Source organism: Staurois parvus, unplaced genomic scaffold (assembly GCF_062004578.1).
Source record: "Staurois parvus isolate SC_StPar_1 unplaced genomic scaffold, SC_StPar_1.0 ptg000971l, whole genome shotgun sequence".
NCBI lineage: Eukaryota > Metazoa > Chordata > Amphibia > Anura > Ranidae > Staurois > Staurois parvus.
This window is the reverse complement of record NW_028318767.1, coordinates 905,493-926,694: the sequence shown is the minus strand read 5'-3', so window position 1 is coordinate 926,694 and position 21,202 is coordinate 905,493. Positions and strand designations below refer to the sequence as shown.

The 21,202-nt window shown below is 40.3% G+C and overlaps 1 protein-coding gene across 1 annotated transcript in view; it reads left to right on the top strand.

Annotated features, from left to right (window-relative positions):
- Positions 1 to 1,175: 1,175 nt before the first annotated feature.
- Positions 1,176 to 21,202, top strand: part of BRCA1 (BRCA1 DNA repair associated) — a 265,311-nt gene continuing 245,284 nt past the window's right edge. The window contains exons 1-4 of the mRNA XM_089657153.1: positions 1,176 to 1,199; positions 11,218 to 11,374; positions 20,286 to 20,370; positions 20,672 to 20,850. Coding sequence (XP_089513279.1) covers positions 1,176 to 1,199; positions 11,218 to 11,374; positions 20,286 to 20,370; positions 20,672 to 20,850 — 445 coding nt within the window. The remainder of the gene's footprint in view (positions 1,200 to 11,217; positions 11,375 to 20,285; positions 20,371 to 20,671; positions 20,851 to 21,202) is intronic.

Sequence of the window (21,202 nt, the reverse complement as noted above, 5' to 3'; positions counted from 1 at the left end):
CCCCGGGGGGGGGGGGGAAGGAAAGATGTCAGCACCTGGAATGCTCCATGTAACAGCTTATGATGCCTCCATGCGTTGGGCAGAGTTAGAGGTGGTGTCCTGTGTATCTGCAGGGAGGATGTTCCATGTCTTGAGCAGGTCTAAGCCTGCTTCCAGGTTCCTGACGGTGAATATTCTGCCTTGTCGTCGCACTATTTAATTTAGTTGGGAAGCCCCATTGGTAGGCTATGCCGTGATTCCTTAGGGCCTTAGTGATAGAAATAATTTTTTTCCTATTAAGGAGCGTGGCTTTGGATAAGTCCGCATAGAGGCGGAGATTTGCATGTGATGGCGGGAGAGGTGGTGGATTTCTAGCCGCAATCATAATTTTTTCTTTAACGTGGTAAAAATGCACCCGGATCAGTACATCTCTTGGAATAGATGCCTGCAGAAACGCCGGTTTGGGCAGTCGGTGGGCTCAATCAATCGCAAGCTCTAGATCTGAAAGTGTTGGGAGGAGTAGTTTGAAGTATTGCTGTATGTAGGGTAGCAGATTTTCGCTCGGCACTGATTCAGGGATCCCTCTGAATTTGATGTTGTTGCGGCGCGAGCGATCTTCTAAGTCTGCTAATTTTAAATGGATTTGCTCGATATCAGATGAGTGATCTGCATGAGCGTCAATCAAATCGTTATGCGCTGTTATGTCGCCCAAACTGCTTTCAATGTGGCAAATTCTGCGTTCTTGGTGCTGTACCACGCTAGTTATTTGGTTTAAAGACGCAAAAATGTCGTTTTGCAGAGATTGACGGAGTGACGTCAGCAGGTGTTTCACGGACACCTCCGTTAGCGGCTGGTCCGCTGCTGGGAATGCGTCTATATCTGGCAGGTTTAAAGTAGCGGGTAGAGGCGTGAGATTTAGGGCTTGGTAGGAGAGGTTAGGGTCCTGGTCCAGATGTGGCCTGGATTTGGCAGGGCTGCTAGTTGTGTGGGACAGAGGGGGTGAAAACTCACCAGGGTCCCCTGGGTAGAGCGATTGTTGCAGCCTCGGATCTCTGTGCTGGGCCCTGTAGTCCTCCTCGTGGCTGCTGTCTCCCTGTGTGTCTCTGCTGCGGCCGCCATCTTGGATTCCTTGCACAATAGCAGGGAAGAATTTCGTCAGTTTTCCGGGATGATCCGGGGCTCTCCTCCTGCGGGGCATGGTGATCGGGATGCGGGCAGAGGTAGGTGACACTGTGGGGTGATTTGTTTCCCCCGGGGCCGGTGAGTGCCGCGTTATAGCTGGCGGGTGGACGGAGCTGTATTCAAAGCGTGTCCATCCCGTAGCCGGCCGCGCATGCGCCCCCTCAGACATTTTAAAGAAAAGGACAGTTCACTGTCCTTCAAACTGTTGGGAGCCAGACTGTAACCAGTGTGTAGTAGCAGTTAAAATCCACCGTGGCATTAATGAGAGTAAGGAATGCCCAAGTGTCAGTGGGAGAAGTAAAGGTGTTTTATCTTTGGTGTCCGCAAAAGCAAATAATACTAACTGGTTAACTGGTCCGTGAAAACGAAATTTGCCTTAACTTCAATGGTCAATGGGAGTAAAAAAAAATGGTCAGTAAGAGAAGGAATTTTGCCCATATCCAGTAGCTCAAGTAGCAGGCCAAAAATTGAAGACTCCTGGTCTAAATATGTTCTGAGCCCTTGTTGTTAGAGTTTGAGTGTATTTCTCCTTTGTATTAATATATTAAACGCTTCCCTGCCTCCCTATAGTAGAAGTACTGCTACAGGGCGGCAGGGCTGCACAAACTCACGTGTATATATACGTGATTTGCGCTTCTGGGTAGGGAGCGCACGCCACCAATGGCAGCTAGGCATGTGAATCGCCGGGTCCCGGATGTAGATTCCCCTCCGGCAATCGCTGAGTATCATTGACAGGAGAGAGACCTGTGTGTAAACAACACAGGTCTCTCTCCTGCCAGCTAGGACATGCTGTTTTGTATTTCTCTTCACAGCAGAGAAATACAAAACAGCATGTCTCCAAGGTAAAACAACACAGCACACAGCTAAATCTTTGATCGCCCAAAAGTTAACCCCTTCCTTCCCAGTGTCATTGGTACAATGTCAGTGCTTTTTATTAGCACTGATCACTGTATTAGTGTCACTGGGGAGGTCAGTGGCAGTTAGTCTGTTCTCACCCAGTGTCAGAATGCCCGCCGCAGTCCTGCTATAATTCACTGATAGCCGCCATTACTAGTATAAAAAAAATAAAAATCCCAGTATATATACCACCATTTGTAGATGCTCTAACGTTCACGTAAACCAATTAATTTATACGTATTGGGATTTTTTTTTTAGCTAAGACATGTAGCAGAATAAATTTTTACCTAAATTTATTCCAAAATTTGATTTTTTTTTACATTTTTTTACGGGATACGTTTTCTAGCAAAAAGTAAAAAATATTGTTTGTTTGTTTTTTCAAAATTGTCGGTCTTTTTTTTGTTCATAGTGCAAAAAATAAAACCGCATAGGTGATCAAATACCACCAAAAGACAGCTGTTATTGTGGGAAAAGAAGGAAATAAATTTAATGTATGTACAGTATTGCATGACCGCAGAATTGTCAAAGTAACGCAGTACCGTATCGCAACAAAAATGGCCTGGTCAGGAAGGGGGGTTAATGACAAAATAAGTATGTGATATTGCAGTTTTTCACTGAGTATTTAATGAGCATAGCAACACAACAAAAACCAGCTGCTTCCCTGTATCCTCAGCAAGGTTTCCTTAGACACGTTAGTCTGTATGTAATTAGTGTAAAAAGTAGGGATACACCAATACAGAGTAGGGATGTGCACACAGGAGCGGTGTGGGAAACCGTCCTGCACCAATCCCATGCTAAGTGGAGAGGGGAGGTGTGGGGATTTATGCCATGAAGGCAGATGCTCCGGATTCTCAGCTGTAGGAGAGGAGAGAAAGTTGCAGGGATTTCTCTTCTTTCCTTGCAGAGATGACAGTTTGGGCTAGAGGGCTTTTGGTTGCTCAGCAGCATCACATGGATGCTGCTGACCAAACAGAGGCCGTCTAGCCTATGCTCTCATCTGCTAAGAATCCAGAGCATCTGCCACCAAGGTATACATTCCTACACGCCCTTGTTTCCCACTCTCCACTCAGCATGGGATCAGTGCAGGGAGGTTTCCTGCACCACTCCTGTGTGAGCTCAGATTATGACAAGCTAGGACAATTGCATTCCTGTTCAAATTGCATGCTATTGTTTTCTGTGCAATTTGCGTCCATGCATTTTGTGTAATGGTATTGGTGCTCGGTATCAGCGAGTACTTGACTGAAAGTATCAGCAGTGGTCGATCAAAAATGGGTATCGGTACATCCCTAATAAAAGGCAATGTGCAGTAACCCACAGAAAGCAGTCCGCTCATCGTCTATTATCTTAACTGTGTATACTGTATATGTCTGTAATGCCTTCAAATTGTTGCATTTTTCAGTATGATTAAATTAAAGAAAGCCCCAATTGTTATTTTGACAATAACACATTGTAGTGAAGTATTAAATAAGCAGTCCTGTTCCCAAAATCCTGATGTAGTGTTTTAAAACTTCTATTTATCCAAGAAATTTTAGCAGGGGAACATTAATTTGGCTAAAAGCTTTTCAGAGATGTGTATGTAACGCTCAAAAATATATTGATCAGGTTCCTTAAGTCACTTTCATGCTATCCTTCATGAAGAAAATTAAGCAGCTATATTAATTATTCCTTGTCTTGTTGACAAAAGTATAAAGTTTTGGATCTTTTAAGGCAAAGGGTGAAAATATTTTGTATTTTCTCTTCATTTGCTCTTTTTTTTTTTTTTTTGAGTTCTTCAGCGGAAGGTGAATGACACACTTTCCGGAGATTTTTAGAGGTGTTTTGTTTGCAAAAAAACATGCATGTACAGTGTGTAAGTAATAAATAAATAAATATATATATATATATATAATATACAGTGGGGCAAAAAAGTATTTAGTCAGCCACCAATTGTGCAAGTTCTCCCACTTAAAAAGATGAGAGAGGCCTGTAATTGGCATCATAGGTAGACCTCAACTATGAGAGACAAAATGAGAAAAGAAATCCAGACAATCACATTGGCTGATTTGGAAATAATTTATTTGCAAATTATGGTGGAAAATAAGTATTTGGTCACCTACAAACAAGCAAGATTTCTGGCTCTCACAGACCTTTTACCTTCTTTTTTAAGAGGCTCCTCTGTTCTGCACTCATTACCTTTTAACAATGGCACCTGTTTGAACTTATCAGTATAAAAGACACCTGTCCACAACCTCGAACAGTCACACTCCAAACTCCACTATGGTGATGACCAAAGAGCTGTCGAAGGACACCAGAAACAAAATTGTAGACCTGCACCAGGCTGGGAAGACTGAATCTGCAATAGGCAAGCAGCTTGGTGTGAACAAATCAACTGTGGGAGCAATAATTAGAAAATGGAAGACATACAAGACCACTGATAATCTCCCTCGATCTGGGGCTCCATGCAAGATCTCACCCCGAGGGGTCAAAATGATCACAAGAACAGTGAGCAAAATCCCAGGACCACACGGGGGGACCTAGTGAATGACCTGCAGAGAGCTGGGACCAACGTAACAAAGGCTACCATCAGTAACACTATGCCGCCAGGGACTCAGATCCTGCAGTGCCAGACGTGTCCCCCTGCTTAAGCCAGTAGATGTCCGGGCCCGTCTGAAGTTTGCTAGAGAGCATTTGGATGATCGAGAAGAGGATTGGGAGAATGTCATATGGTCAGATGAAACCAAAATAGAACTGTTTGGTAGAAACACAACTCATCGTGTTTGGAGGAGAGAGAATGCTGAGTCGTATCCAAAGAACACCATACCTACTGTGAAGCATGGGGGTGGCAACATCATGCTTTGGGGCTGTTTCTCCGCAAAGGGACCAGGACGACTGATCCATGTACAGGACAGAATGAATGGGGCCATGTATTGTGAGATTTTGAGTGCAAAACTCCTTCCATCAGCAAGGGCATTGAAGATGAAACGTGGCTGGGTCTTCCAACATGACAATGATCCCAAACATACCGCCCAGGCAGCGAAGGAGTGGCTTCGTAAGAAGCATTTCAAGGTCCTGGAGTGACCTAGCCAGTCTCCAAATCTCAACCCCATAGAAAACCTTTGGAGGGAGTTGAAAGTCCGTGTTGCCCAGTGACCGCCCCAAAACATCACTGCTCTAAAGGAGATCTACATGGAGGAATGGGCCAACATACCAGCAACAGTGTGTGCCAACCTTCTGAAGACTTACAGGAAACGTTTGACCTCTGTCATTGCCAACAAAGGATATATAACAAAGTATTGAGATGAACTTTTGATATTGACCAAATACTTATTTTCCACCATAATTTGCAAATAAATTCTTTCCAAATCAGCCAATGTGATTGTCTGGATTTTTTTTTCTCATTTTGTCTCTCATAGTTGGTCTACCTATGATGCCTATTACAGGCCTCTCTCATCTTTTTTAGTGGGAGAACTTGCACTAAATACTTTTTTGCCCCACTGTATATACAGGACAGCAAGAAAGAGTCCTGGGCAGGCACTATCTTTTCCCTTTGGATTAGGATTCCTTTACTGAGCAGTATGGGGTTAGTGGAGGAGTGGTTTATAGGCAGGCAACTCTACAAAGTAGAGTGGAATAGCAGAGGTTTAGAGAGTGAAGCTGAGTATACACGTAGTTTTTTTTTTTTTTTTTTTTTTTCTTGATTATAGTGGGTTGAAAAAAAAAAAAAAACCTACAGAGCCCTGCATCCATGTGGATGCAGGGATCTTCCCCGTAGCACTATTTTATTTTAATAGTGGGTGGGTACTCCTCCCACCTCCCCAACCAACCTCACTTCCCGTTAGAATACACAGATCAGCACTGCAGCCATTGGCAATTCTGGTTTTCCAACAGGACTGTTTTGACAGAAGCCGGTCTAACAGTTGGCTTCATTTACTGCTGTTGAACAGACAGGGCTACATTTGGATCAAAATTTTGATATGTGTATATCCAGCTTGAGACAGGCTTCTAGATAAGGCATTTTTTTTAAGCTGCTTTTTTCTGAGCACTGCTGAGAGCTGTCTCTGCTGGGGAAAGACACCAAAAGTTATATGGACCTTGATACCGCTCTCTAGGTAAAAACATTCGCTAGCACCACTCTTCTAAACATAAATAATGGGCACATGCTGCTCCTGAGTAGCAAAAGGGGGGCAAGCCCGTTTGTTTATTTTTGGAGCGATCAGTTCAGTTTTCTGTAACAAATACAGCACATGGCACAGAGAGATGGAGCTACATATTCCAATCCCTCTGCATTGCCCACCCCCTTGATCCTGCAGTCTCTGCTCGTGTAACGTGATCACTGAACAAGCAGAGTGAGGAATGTGAGCCAATTTGTGCCATTTCACATCCTGTAGGACAGGTCACACCTGGAATGAAACTTCTATGTGAAAATCTTCCACATTCCCTTTGTCAGGGGTAGACCTATGCAGGTTTCTATTCTACTCTGAAATAGAAACGGGCACAGGTGACGAAGACGGACTTGCAACAGGTTTGTCTGCGTAGGTATTGTGGCTCATGCCACTCTTGACATTGGCAGGAAGCTTGGTAATACTCTGGACTGTGTATGTGTATATACTGTATGTATACACATATATATACACATATCCATCCATTTTCAGATGGAAAATGTGCTGCAATTCATTCTTTAGAGCTTGCAGATGTAAATGGATGATTATCCATTTACATTCTCCTACCTTCATGTTCATTCAGATTCCTTTATTTTAAATGGAACACAGATAAAGACAGATGTTGCAAGTTGAATTGACCTGAAGACAGATATGCAAAGTGATGTAAATTGAACTGAAGACTTACATCTGAATTGGTTTTCATCAGTTTTTTCTTAGCAAAAATGTGACTGACCTGATAACACCTGGGTGTGAAAGGACCTTTAAAAAGGAAACTATTGCCAGAAATGTGCTGTTAATGCAATATTGAATTCCCCTGTCTTTTTACCTTGTTCATTTTTGCAAATGTGTGAAATTGTTTTTTTACATTGAAACGACTTAAGCAACCTGGTTTATCTTCATCCAGTTTTATTACTCCTACACAAATGATTTAATATTTGATTTAACGTGATTGTAAACCTTTTTTTGTTAATAACAAACATGTTATACTTACCTGCTCTGTGCAGTGGTTTTGCACTGAGCAGCCCTGATCCACCTCTTCTCAGGTCCCCTGACAGCGCTCCTCCTCCCTGCCGTGTGCACCCCATAGTAAGCCATGGGGGGTCATATGACGGCTCAATCTCGAGCCACACTCTGTGTGACCATTGACACACAGTGTTGCTCGGTCTCTCCCCCTGCTCTCTCCTCACTGGCTGTGATTGACAGCAGCAAGAGCCAGTGACACTCCTACTGTTGCTTCTCTGTCCAGTGAAGCAAGTGTCCTTGTCAATTATCAGCACCTGTTGATAGCACCAATTGATAAAGCCATGTGCCTAAAACATTTGCACAATAGCATATGTGTTTGTATGTACATAATATATCATTTTTGTTGGCAATTTTTATAGTCCTGATTGACAAATGTATATAGAAAATTTGTGTGAATCAAGTAACATGATGACAGTTCTGTTACATTAGAGCTGGATTCAGCAGAGTGAGACTAGATAATTCTAAGCGTAAATAAAGGTTTTATTATGAGCATTTAACCTATCAATACTAAAGTACATTGCACTGGAGCTGAAAGAGTGCAATAGTTTGCTTGAGCTGAATAAGAATTGCACATAATTCGAATGCGCAGCTGGAAAGGAGACTCTAGCAATGTGAAAGTGGTCAGGGTATATTATTGAATATGGAATTCACTTTGAAATTTTCTTCATGGTAAAGATCTTCCCCAGAAAATAATTAAACATTCAGAGAGATTTTTACATTGATATACAGCTCTCGGCTCAGAACATTAAACTGTTCTGAGTCAGACTGATTTTTAGGGGAGAGCCAATATCGTTGCCTCTTTTATTATTTTAAGATATATGGCAGTACCTATCTTTCAAGAAAGGTTCATGGTACCATCAGCTTTTGCCGAAGGGGCCTCTCAGAAAATTGTTGGCTGAACAACACCATTTTCCAATTTGATGTAGGCAATACTAGAGTTTTCTGACAGGTGGTGGTGCTGAATACAGAATACCATAAACCAGCAGGGGAATTAATCCATCTGTTAGCATGCATAAATTAAGTAAACTTGATTACCATCTAATCACAATATAGTGTGAATATAAAACAAACCCCAATAACTTAAATAATCACCCAAAAGTAGTAAATAATTAAAATAAAACAATGGAAAGAAAAAAAAATATATATAAATAAATAAAATATAAAAATCACAATCCAAAACCCCCAAAAAAACAAAAAAACACAAAAAGAGTCCACAAAAAAGGAGTCCCAAAAAATCTTTGTCTGTGATATCTTAATTCTTCATATCTTCCGACATTCTTAGTGATATACTTTAAACCCGATCTTCATATACCTCAAGAAAGAAAAACTCAACATGTGTGATATCTTCAAGAACAGAATTATCTAAACAACTGTGCCACACGTGTTTCATGCACATAAAAATAACTGTGCCACCATAACCGTGAAAAAACGGGGATAGCCCTCAGCCTTAGGAGTCAATCCACTGCATACCACCAACGAGAGTTCATAGTTACCCTCACAATGATATCAAGGGTCTGAGTATTGCCTTCCACTTTAAGGATATTCTTTCAGCCTTTCCAGCCACTTCCCACAGACCTCAATAACAGACCATGGATCAGTATATGTAAAAAATACTTATAACACTTTATTGTAGCAACTTACATTCAAGTAAGATAACATCAGCTTCACAAACGATATGTTCCCAATCCTTCCTCTCATCGCCAGTGTATAGATTGCCACACTATCTCACCGAGGGAGGAGTGATTGCCGTGGGTTCCCAGTCCCTCAAAACCCCATGAGGATTGCAGTAAACACATCCGCATGTACCAGGATCAAAGATGGCCGTCGCCGCACTTCCGGAAGAGCGTACCTACGTCACCACGTCACGTGCCCCGGACGCGTTTCGTCACATCCGACTTTTTCAACAGGGATCTGTTGAAAAAGTCGGATGTGACGAAACGCGTCCGGGGCACGTGACGTGGTGACGTAGGTACGCTCTTCCGGAAGTGCGGCGACGGCCATCTTTGATCCTGGTACATGCGGATGTGTTTACTGCAATCCTCATGGGGTTTTGAGGGACTGGGAACCCACGGCAATCACTCCTCCCTCGGTGAGATAGTGTGGCAATCTATACACTGGCGATGAGAGGAAGGATTGGGAACATATCGTTTGTGAAGCTGATGTTATCTTACTTGAATGTAAGTTGCTACAATAAAGTGTTATAAGTATTTTTTACATATACTGATCCATGGTCTGTTATTGAGGTCTGTGGGAAGTGGCTGGAAAGGCTGAAAGAATATCCTTAAAGTGGAAGGCAATACTCAGACCCTTGATATCATTGTGAGGGTAACTATGAACTCTCGTTGGTGGTATGCAGTGGATTGACTCCTAAGGCTGAGGGCCATCCCCGTTTTTTCACGGTTATGGTGGCACAGTTATTTTTATGTGCATGAAACACGTGTGGCACAGTTGTTTAGATAATTCTGTTCTTGAAGATATCACACATGTTGAGTTTTTCTTTCTTGAGGTATATGAAGATCGGGTTTAAAGTATATCACTAAGAATGTCGGAAGATATGAAGAATTAAGATATCACAGACAAAGATTTTTTGGGACTCCTTTTTTGTGGACTCTTTTTGTGTTTTTTTGTTTTTTTGGGGGTTTTGGATTGTGATTTTTATATTTTATTTATTTATATATATTTTTTTTTCTTTCCATTGTTTTATTTTAATTATTTACTACTTTTGGGTGATTATTTAAGTTATTGGGGTTTGTTTTATATTCACACTATATTGTGATTAGATGGTAATCAAGTTTACTTAATTTATGACTGTTTGTACTTCAGGGGAAGGATTGTGGTAGTAACTTGATGGGAATTTATTTATTTTGAGAAAGGATAGTGCTATTCCTTCTATATTACATCTGTTAGCATGGATGGAGGTTTCTTTCGCAGGCTGAAGCTTATGGCAAGCTTTATTCTTTAGGTGTCGTTTGGTGGTTTTTAAATTTCATAGACCAAAGCTCTGAAAGTGTCTTCTTTTAAAAGCTAACCCTCCTTTCAGACTATGGTTAATGTTACTCTTTTATTTAGGGCATAACATGAAATACGGTGAATGTGCACAGCCCCCCACACCCAACTGCCCCCACTTACATTACTGGGTTCTTATCCTCCCCGGCCTGGCTTCTGTCATAGATGAAATCAGCACAGATGTACATAGCTCCACCTGCACAGCTGCATCATTCATTCATAGGAATCTGAATAATAAAAAAAAAAACACATCAAAGGGGACTGTAGTTCTCAATGGAGCACAAGTGTGGTGGCATCAAGTGATGCTTTGTAACTGATGGTTTGTACCTCTGTGTGGACCAGGGGTTGGAGTCTGCAGAAGCCAGAACTTTGCACCTGTGATTCACTGATCACAGTTGCAATGCTTTTCAGGCTCAAATGCAGAATAAAAATACATGCCTTTTTTTGCTTTTTGCAAAATTGGTTTATTAACTTATTTTTTTGAAAAGGTAGAATCCTTCTTTAAGCACTGGGTGCACTGTAGGTAGCACACAGAATTCAGGTATGTCAGCTTGGCAAATACAACATACAGAATAAATGTAGACCTAAGAAAAATATATTCACACCAAAGCACCTAAATATACAGTAACTGGGAGTACTTCATAAAGCTTGGCTGCACGTAAACAAAAACATTTTACGGAAATGTTGTGCCACATTATAATAGGTTAAAAAAGCATGTCTCTCTTTCTGCCTAAAATTGTGGAGTTTTTATTTTTTTTATGTACAGTAAAAAGTAGAGTAGCTGGTGTTGTATGTAGCAGGCTAGTAGCTCATTGGATTCATCTTACTCTAAAATGCAGGTTTGTAGAAAATGCCTGACTTACTGCATTGGTTCAATCCTCTTCACCTAGCATTTAAAAAAAAAAAAAATCTGTTGTTAATTACACTTGACATATCTTATTTCCCCACTTATACAAGTAAGATTAAGCTTGCGGAGTGCCTTCTCTTACAGCAGCGTGATGCTCTGCGGAACAATTTAGAGAAACTTCAGGAGGAAATGGCTGCTCTGGAAGCTGTACTGGAAAGGCACAATACACCAAGCCCTTCATCCACAGCAGAGCTTAACATAATAAGACTGCAGGAGGCATGCCAGAAACAAACAGACCATGGTAAATATACATACATCAAAGCTGCTGTTTGATTTCTTACAAGCAGTAAGTCATTATACAAATTTATGATTCGGCACTTATATTGATGGCAAGCTTGCAAAATACAAAACCAACTGTCTACCTGTGAGCCAATACAGTGAATTATCTGCAAACACAACCAAAAATATTCAATAAACATATATTAAATCAAAAAAAAATTTTTAGGTTCGCAAACACTTCACACCAACTCATACAATAGTGTCAACCAATATATAGATAAATATCGTGCTGCGCTCCTCTATTATTATCATCAAAGACACATTGATTATGTGTAAAAAATAAACTAAAATAAAATCTAATATAAATAAAATGTGAAAAAAAAAAATGTCCGCTGTGCTTATACAATCCCTTTATACTATGGAAATAAATGTATCATTGTATATCCAGAGACTGATACATAAGAGTCCTCTTTCTTTTTGAGAAATCTGTGCTAATTAGATGAATACACTCCAGGTTCCAAAAACTTTTGCAGCATAAATACAGCTCTATCATGCGCTCACCTCCGTCTCCAGCCTCAACAGGCTAAATCACGCAGTTTATCCTATAAAAGGATGAAGTATGCTTGGCTGCTTATCACCTTCAAACAATCTCTCCAAACCGCAGTTTTCCTGGTTAACCTGGTGTCACTCCTCTCCTCATTATCTTGTATGGATCTATGGGTGTGTGGATGGTTGGATGAATCTTTCCTCCTTCTCCCCTCCAGGGGAACAATCCTCCAGAATTACTCCAGCAAACTCCACATATATAATTGCAAAGAAAAACAGAAGATAGTGCTTTATCCTTTATAAAACTCCTTTTATTGCCAAACTCTGTCACACTCACATTTTCATTAAAATAAACAAGCCTTTAAGAAGAAAAGGTAGCAGTGTGTTAACACACACTGTGTCTGTACTCTCCAACTGCACGCGGTGACGTCAGAGCCCCTCCCCTACGCGTTACGCCACCGGCCACGTGGCTTCATCAGGGGAAAATGATTGATCACCGCTAGTTCTATGGGCTTTTATATAGGACTCTCAGGTTCCATTTTCTCGAGGTCCGCATGTGTGCGGCCATTTTCCCAGGGTCTATTTGCAGCCATACAGGACTACACTCATGACTGTTCATCACGCTCCGCCGGCTTCACTGTATGATCACCGCTATACAACCAAACATTTCTGTTATATTACAAATGTATATAAAACCCCAATACTTGCTTACAGCAACACACGGAGTTATTTAAAGGCCCCCAAATACACTGGGAATCAAAACGTAAATTTAAAATACACATTAAACATAACAAATAAAATATAAAATACCAATGTCATACATCCATCAACTAATCAGTGTCCCTATATATGCATACATTAGATGTCCACCTACATTCTCTACACATCAAATACACAAGGACATCCCTATGTTATGTATCCATGGGTATAACAATTCTCTAAACACACTATAAAAATATAAAAATGGTGCTAATATTTGCACCAATATACTACCCTTAAAATCAAATTGATATACACCCAAAATTTTTTTTTATTTATCTAATATGTATACTTTACCTACTCCCCCTAGTATCCAATCATAGTATCCACTACTCCTTAAGTACATCATATTCGTTATCCATAAACTTCTTTAATCTTTTTTGTCACTTTCAATAACAATCAATCGAACTAGCTCTATATTCTCTTTTAATCATTGCTCAGAAAACATGAAAAATCTAATTCTATAGGGACACTAATTTGTATCAGTGTCCCTATATATGCATACACTAGATGTCCCCCTACATTCTCTACACATTAAATACACAAGGACATCCCTATGTTATGTATCCATGGGTATAACAATTCTCTAAACACACTATAAAAATATAAAAATGGTGCTAGTATTTGCACCAATATACTACCCTTAAAATCAAATTAATATACACCCAAAAATATTTTTTTTATTTATCTAATATGTATACTTTACCTACTCCCCCTAGTGTCCAATCATAGATCCATACAAGATAATGAGGAGAGGAGTGACACCAGGTTAACCAGGAAAACTGCGGTTTGGAGAGATTGTTTGAAGGTGATAAGCAGCCAAGCATACTTCATCCTTTTATAGGATAAACTGCGTGATTTAGCCTGTTGAGGCTGGAGATGGAGGTGAGCGCATGATAGAGCTGTATTTATGCTGCAAAAGTTTTTGGAACCTGGAGTGTATTCATCTAATTAGCACAGATTTCTCAAAAAGAAAGAGGACTCTTATGTATCAGTCTCTGGATATACAATGATACATTTATTTCCATAGTATAAAGGGATTGTATAAGCACAGTGGACATTTGTTTTTTCACATTTTGTTTTTTTCACACTTTATATTAGATTTTATTTTAGTTTATTTTTTACACGTAATCAATGTGTCTTTGATGATAATAGAGGAGCGCAGCACGATATTTAAGCTTGCAAAATATTTGGCTTTTATGATTAATCATAATTATTATTAATATGTTTGAATGGACGCCTTACTTACACTAATGGTAGTATTACAATTCTTCAGATATAACTGAGACTGAAAAATATGAATAAGTTAAGCTGAGACAGTAAAATAAGACAGGAGTTAGCTAAACCAGCTGAAGACTATATTTAGGTATAGCTGGTTAGAATTCTCTAGTAAAATGTCAAGGGTACTAGAAGTGACTCATTATAGACTTACTGTATTTTAATAGTATCTGTGTGTATTTAGTATACGTTTCTAACATTGATACATACAGTGGGGATCGAAAGTTTGGGCACCCCAGCTAAAAATTTGTATTAATGTGCATAAAGAAGCCAAGGAAAGATGGAAAAATCTCCAAAAGGCATCAAATTACAAATTGGACATTCTTATAATATGTCAACAAAAGTTAGATTTTATTTCCATCATTTACACTTTCAAAATAACAGAAAACAAAAAAATGGCATCTGCAAAAGTTTGGGCACCCTGCAGAGTTAATATCTTGTACTGCCCCCTTTGGCAAGTATCACAGCTTGTAAACGCTTTTTGTAGCCAGCCAAGAGTCTTTCAATTCTTGTTTGAGGTATCTTTGCCCATTCTTCCTTACAAAAGTCTTCCAGTTCTTTGAGATTTCTGGGCTGTCTGTCACGCACTGCTCTTTTAAGGTCTATCCATAGATTTTCAATTATGTTGAGGTCAGGAGGTTGTGAAGGCCATGGCAAAACCTTCAGTTTACGCCTCTTGATGTAATCCCCTGTGGATTTCGAGGTGTGTTTAGGATCATTATCCATTTGTAGAAGCCATCCTCTCTTTAACTTCAGCTTTTTCACAGATGGCATCAAGTTACCATCCAAAATTTGCTGAAATTTTATTGAATCCATTTTTCCTTCTACTCGTGAGATGTTCCCTGTGCCACTGGCTGCAACACGACCCCAAAGCATGATTGATCCAACCCCATGCTTAACAGTTGGACAGAGGTTCTTTTCATTAAATTCTGTGCCCCTTCTTCTCTAAACGTACCTTTGCTCATTCCGGCCAAAATGTTCAATTTTAACCTTATCGGTCCACAGAACTTGTTTCCAAAATGCATCAGGCTTGTCTATATGTTCATTTGCAAAGTTCAAACAATTATTTTTGTGGTGAGGACGTAGAAGAGGTTTTCTTCTGATGACTCTTCCATGAAGACCATATTTGTACAAGTATCTCTTTATAGTGGAATAGTATACCACAACTCCAGTGTCTGCCAGATCTTTCTGGAGGGATCGTGCAGTCAAACGTGGGTTTTGAATTGTTTTTCTCACAATCCTGCGAACTGTTCTGTCTGATATTTTTCTTGGTCTTCCAGATCTTGCTTTAACTTCCACTGTTCCTGATGACTGCCATTTCTTAATTACATTCCGAACAGAGGATATTGACATCTGAAAATGCTTTGCTATCTTCTTATAGCCTTCTCCAGCTTTGTGAGCGTCAACTATTTTCAGTTTCAGTTTTCTAGACAACTGCTTAGAAGAACCCATGGTGCTGATTGTTGGGGAAAGGTCAGGTGAGTCTGGGCATTTAAAACCTTTGAGATTGACATCACCTGGTCTTCCCAGACGATGATTGAGAACAATCCATGACACTGGCAGGTCTCAGCTTTGCAAAGGGGGCAGTGCATGCTATAAATTCTGCAGGGTGCCCAAACTTTTGCAGACGCCATTTTTTTGTTTTCTGTTATTTTGAAAGTGTAAATGATGGAAATAAAATCTAACTTTTGTTGACATATTATAAGAATGTCTAATCTGTAATTTGATGCCTTTTGGAGATTTTTCCATCTTTCCTTGGCTTCTTTATGCACATTAATACAAATTTTTATCTGGGGTGCCCAAACTTTCGATCCCCACTGTATATAGATTAGTGATTATACATTGATATGTTGTAAAGATACAGTGGGGCAAAAAAGTATTTAGTGAGCCACCAATTTTGCAAGTTCTCCCACTTAAAAAGATGAGAGAGGCCTGTAATTGGCATCATAGGTAGACCTCAACTATGAGAGACAAAATGAGAAAAAAAATCCAGACAATCACATTGGCTGATTTGGAAAGAATTTATTTGCAAATTATGGTGGAAAATAAGTATTTGGTCAATATCAAAAGTTCATCTCAGTACTTTGTTATATATCTTTTGTTGGAAATGACAGGGGTCAAACGTTTCCTGTAAGTCTTCAGAAGGTTGGCACACACTGTTGCTGGTATGTTGGCCCATTCCTCCATGCAGATCTCCTCTAGAGCAGTGATGTTTTGGGGCTGTCGCTGGGCAACACGGACTTTCAACTCCCTCCAAAGGTTTTCTATGGGGTTGAGATCTGGAGACTGGCTAGGCCACTCCAGGACCTTGAAATGCTTCTTACGAAGCCACTCCTTCGTTGCCTGGGCGGTATGTTTGGGATCATTGTCATGTTGGAAGACCCAGCCACATTTCATCTTCAATGCCCTTGCTGAAGGAAGGAGGTTTGCACTCAAAATCTCACGATACATGGCCCCATTCATTCTGTCCTGTACATGGATCAGTCGTCCTGGTCCCTTTGCGGAGAAACAGCCCCAAAGCATCCTTTGGATCATCCTCTTCTGGATCATCCAAATGCTCTCTAGCAAGCTTCAGACGGGCCCGGACATGTACTGGCTTAAGCAGGGGAACACGTCTGGCACTGCAGGATCTGAGTCCCAGGCGGCGTAGTGTGTTACTGATGGTAGCCTTTGTTACGTTGGTCCCAGCTCTCTGCAGGTCATTCACTAGGTCCCCCCGTGTGGTCCTGTGATTTTTGCTCACCGTTCTTGTGATCATTTTGACCCCACTGGGTGAGATCGTGCATGGAGCCCCAGATTGAGGGAGATTATCAGTGGTCTTGTATGTCTTCCATTTTCTAATTATTGCTCCCACAGTTGATTTGTTCACACCAAGCTGCTTGCCTATTGCAGATTCAGTCTTCCCAGCCTGGTGCAGGTCTACAATTTTGTTTCTGGTGTCCTTCGACAGCTCTTTGGTCTTCACCATAGTGGAGTTTGGAGTGTGACTGAGGTTGTGGACAGGTGTCTTTTATACTGATAACAAGTTCAAACAGGTGCCATTGATACAGGTAATGGGTGCAGGACAGAGGAGTCTCTTAAAGAAGAAGGTACAGTTCTGTGAGAGCCAGAAATCTTGCTTGTTTGTAGGTGACCAAATACTTATTTTCCACCATAATTTGCAAATAAATTCTTTCCAAATCAGCCCATTTGATTGTCTGAATTTTGTTTCTCATTTTGTCTCTCATAGTTGAGGTCTACCTATGATGCCAATTACAGGCCTCTCTCATCTTTTTAAGTGGGAGAACTTGCACAATTGGTGGCTGACTAAATACTTTTTTGCCCCACTGTATGTTCTTAAGTTATATTATTTAAATATGAATAGCTGAGGTTACATCATCAGCTTACAGTATCATGTACATCAGCATACATATGTTCCTGTCCATCAAAAACATTATGTGAGTGTCGTCCCCGCCCTTCTATGCCATACAAGGTATTAAGAATCTCTCGCTATGACACTCATTCTGCATAAAAGGTCCATAAGGGACAGAGGACGGTAGCTCACACACACGCTAACACTGACACTCTTTCATACACACACACCCATACACACCCATCTGAGAAAATCCAGCAGGTGCATGCTGAAGACAAGATCGTCACTTCCGTCTATTTCCGGCTTCTTCCAAAAGACATGAGAAGGACAAGAAGAACATGGGAAACAGCACATGGCCAGGACAGCTATGACAAATAATGGTGACTTTTTCTTTAAACTTCTGCTTGATATTTCTACAATAGTTTTATCTACATGGAACTGTTCATGATATGCTTTATATTGTTATTTTAAGCCATTGTGTGATGGAATAAAATATCACTCTTCATTTTTTATTTCAACGGCTCTTTATTCATAATCGCCTCAAGACACTAAAGAAGTATTATATGTGTTTAAAATCCAACACTGCTCACAACATACACTCCAGTTTCACACAGAGCCAGCATGCTGGTTAAAATTACTATGTATTTCTGTTATTTCTGTATGTGGCATATCAACCTAGCTAAGCATTTAGCTTAAGTGGGCATCTATAACCATGTCAAGGCAATCTGACACTTGAGTAAGATTGTACAGTATATAGAGATAAATACATTTGACTGCAATGTGTATATAGTGGGCGAATGCACTCCTGTGACCTGTTTTCATCTAACAGTGGGCTAAAGCCAGCTGTCGGCTGATGTGACAGGGCCGGTCCAAGCTCTGGAGAAAATCTGGATCCACCCAGATGCCTGGACCGGCAACTGGCTCAGCCTTTCAGTGAGTTGCTGAGAACCTGAGCAAGCTGCACCAGGTCTCTTCTTAGTGAAGACCAAGAACTGAGCAATCAACGGTCTTTGATCGCACAGTTCTCATTCCTAGAAATGGCGGGAGACAGATGCAGCATCGAGCCAATGCTGTATCCACCTACGTGAGTACAATTTTTTTTTTTTTTTCTCCAATCCCATACTTCTCTTTTAATAAAGAGCCAGTTCTAGATGAACACATAGGCACAAATTGTAGTGATAACAGCTGAACCTGCAAGTTGAGACTGATCCTGTTCAAGATGAATCAAAATTGAGCATTTGTTATTATCTGAATCTCCACAAATATGAAACCGTACCAATCAGGGTTGCTTTTTGTTCTGTTTTTCTATACCTGTATACTCCTCTTCTAAATGTAATTCTATAAGCCCTCACAGGAATGATTAAACTGTCAGTTAACAAAGCCTTTAGTGTTTATGTAGGCCAGACTTTCTCAACCAGTATTTTTTTGGAATCTTGTGGTTCCTCAATAGGTTGCTGGCAACTAATAGTTAAAAGTCCACCATGTCACCACAAGGGAGCTTGGATGTTCAGATATGTGCTAAATAACACCAAATACTGATAAGGTCAACTCATAACAGCAGGCAGGGGTGCACCCAGGATATCTCCGCAGTATGAAGATTGCAAAATGTAAAATAAAACAAGGGAAGCATCTTTAAGAGTAGCTGCTAGAACAAGTGGAACGGTAAAAGGAGAAATTGTTTCACCTGTTTGGATGGCTCTTGCAAAACAATGGGGTTGATTTTACTAAAACTGGAGAGTGCAAAACTGGTGCAGCTTCCAGGTTTTGTTTGTTTTTTTTTTCCTTCGTCAAAGTTTAATTGAATAAGCTGAAGTTAGAAGCTGCACCAGATTTTGCTCTCTCCAGTGTTAGTAAATCAACCCCAATGAGTAGAACAGCATACAAGGCAATAGCAATGCAGTGATTAATGTCAATGAGGGTTGTAAGCCCAAGTCTTTATTGTGGCTCTCCTCTGTGCACAGTCCACAGGGAAGTCATGCCTATAGCAGCCTCAGTGCTGGTAACCGCCTTTTATACATATTCCCCTCAGGCATTTCTGCTGGTTCTAGTTAAAGAGCGACTGAATACCCTGTACTGTTTTGGATTCAGTCCCGTTTTACCCAGAACCAGTAGGGCCTCCTTAGGGGAATCTGTATTGAAGCTGGTGAACAGTCCTAAGGCACTGTGGATGCTATAGGCATGGCTTCCCAGGCAGGTTGGGCACAAAGGAGAGCCACACTGATTACGTACAACTCTCACTGACATAGATACCTGCCTTGTATGCTGTTCCACACATTGTTTCCAACAGTCATTCAAACAGGTGAGAAGATTTCTCCTTTAACCTTTATGTTCGTTCTAGCAGCTACTCTTAGAGGCTCTCCCCTTCTTTTATTAAAGAGGTTTCTTGGAGTTCCTTGAGCAGTAAACAATAGCAGATTGACCTCCCAACTGATGGTGCCTACAGATCTAGCACAAACATCATTCAGCTGAGCCAACATAGGGCATAGCCTCTCCCTTTGCCTCTCAGGTAAGTAACCCCTGTCATTGGTGACCTATCCATCACAATCTTTATTCTTTTACGTGTTGTTATAACGACAACTGACTGATCAAACTAGCATACGTTAAACTGTAGATATAAACATTTTTAGCAAGGGTTCCCTGATACATGAACATTGTTTCAGAAGTTGTTCCTTGGCAAAAGAGTTGAGAGGGGATGAGGGAGGAGGATTATAGCTGACCCTTATATCCCTTATATGAAACTTTTAAAGCAATGCATGAAAATTATTGGAAAGCTACAACAAATACAGATTGTAGATACAAAAACACTTCCAAATGCCTTTTTTGTTAATGTTGAAGTTTTTTTATCAATACACCAATGATCAGATTTTATTGCCTATACAATTCCTAGTACATAGTCTGAAAGGTGTTGTGAATTTACCTCTTTGGGCAAAAAACAACCCTTTATAGTGTGTTTAATAATATGAAAAATTACTGATCCTGCCAAACATTTTTCTTGTAGGAGCGAGCAAATCACCTGATGCTGTACCAGAGACTGAGATGCAATCTCTGAGGAGTGTTGAGCAGCCAATTCAGTTTGAAATAGGGTAAGATTCTCAGGAGACTCCAGTATAAGTTAAATGGTCCTATACAGACATGCCTAAAAGGACTCTTCATGCTTCCGTACAATATGACATCACAAGCTTTGTTTATCTTACCATCAAAATATATGAGAACATCTTACAAATATAAAGGGCAAGCAGTTAACTGTCTTTGAGTTTGACTTATCATAAAACAGCTTTAAAGAACAATGCCAACAAGTCTGCAAGGTTATATTATACAGTAACCTAGAGTTCAGCTTTAATCACCTTCAGTAGAATATTGCTTGATATGCGGTTTTTATTTTAGATCAAGATCACCAACTCCTCCACTTAGTCCATCCCAGACAAAATCACGAATTGAAACTCCAGAGAAAGTTTGTTCTACCTTACTTTTATTGAAGGAATTAGAAGAAAGTGTCCTTACATTGGAGGAATCTAATAGTTTGGAACAGTCAGCTGCATGCAGTCCATCCACAAAGGGGCCAGGTACCCTGCTTTTCTATCTTGATTTTCTGTAAAGTAAATCTAAATATGCAACACACTCCATACTCCTACCTCCTACTGTATCTGCAGCATCCATGCTTGGTGAAATAACATCCACCTAATGACTCAATAAGTGCACCGTGCTCATAAATTAAAACTAAATAAAACAAATAAAATAACAATAAAAGTCTTTTAAAACTGTATCAGTACTCCCAATCAGTAAATGTTTACAGTTACCAATGCCTAATCATATGCTCAGTGCTTTGAAATGAAAAAAGTGTTCATCCTCCAAAAAACTGATCCAAAAATTTTACATGCATCAGTTTAGTAATCCCTTTGAAATGGAAAGATTAAC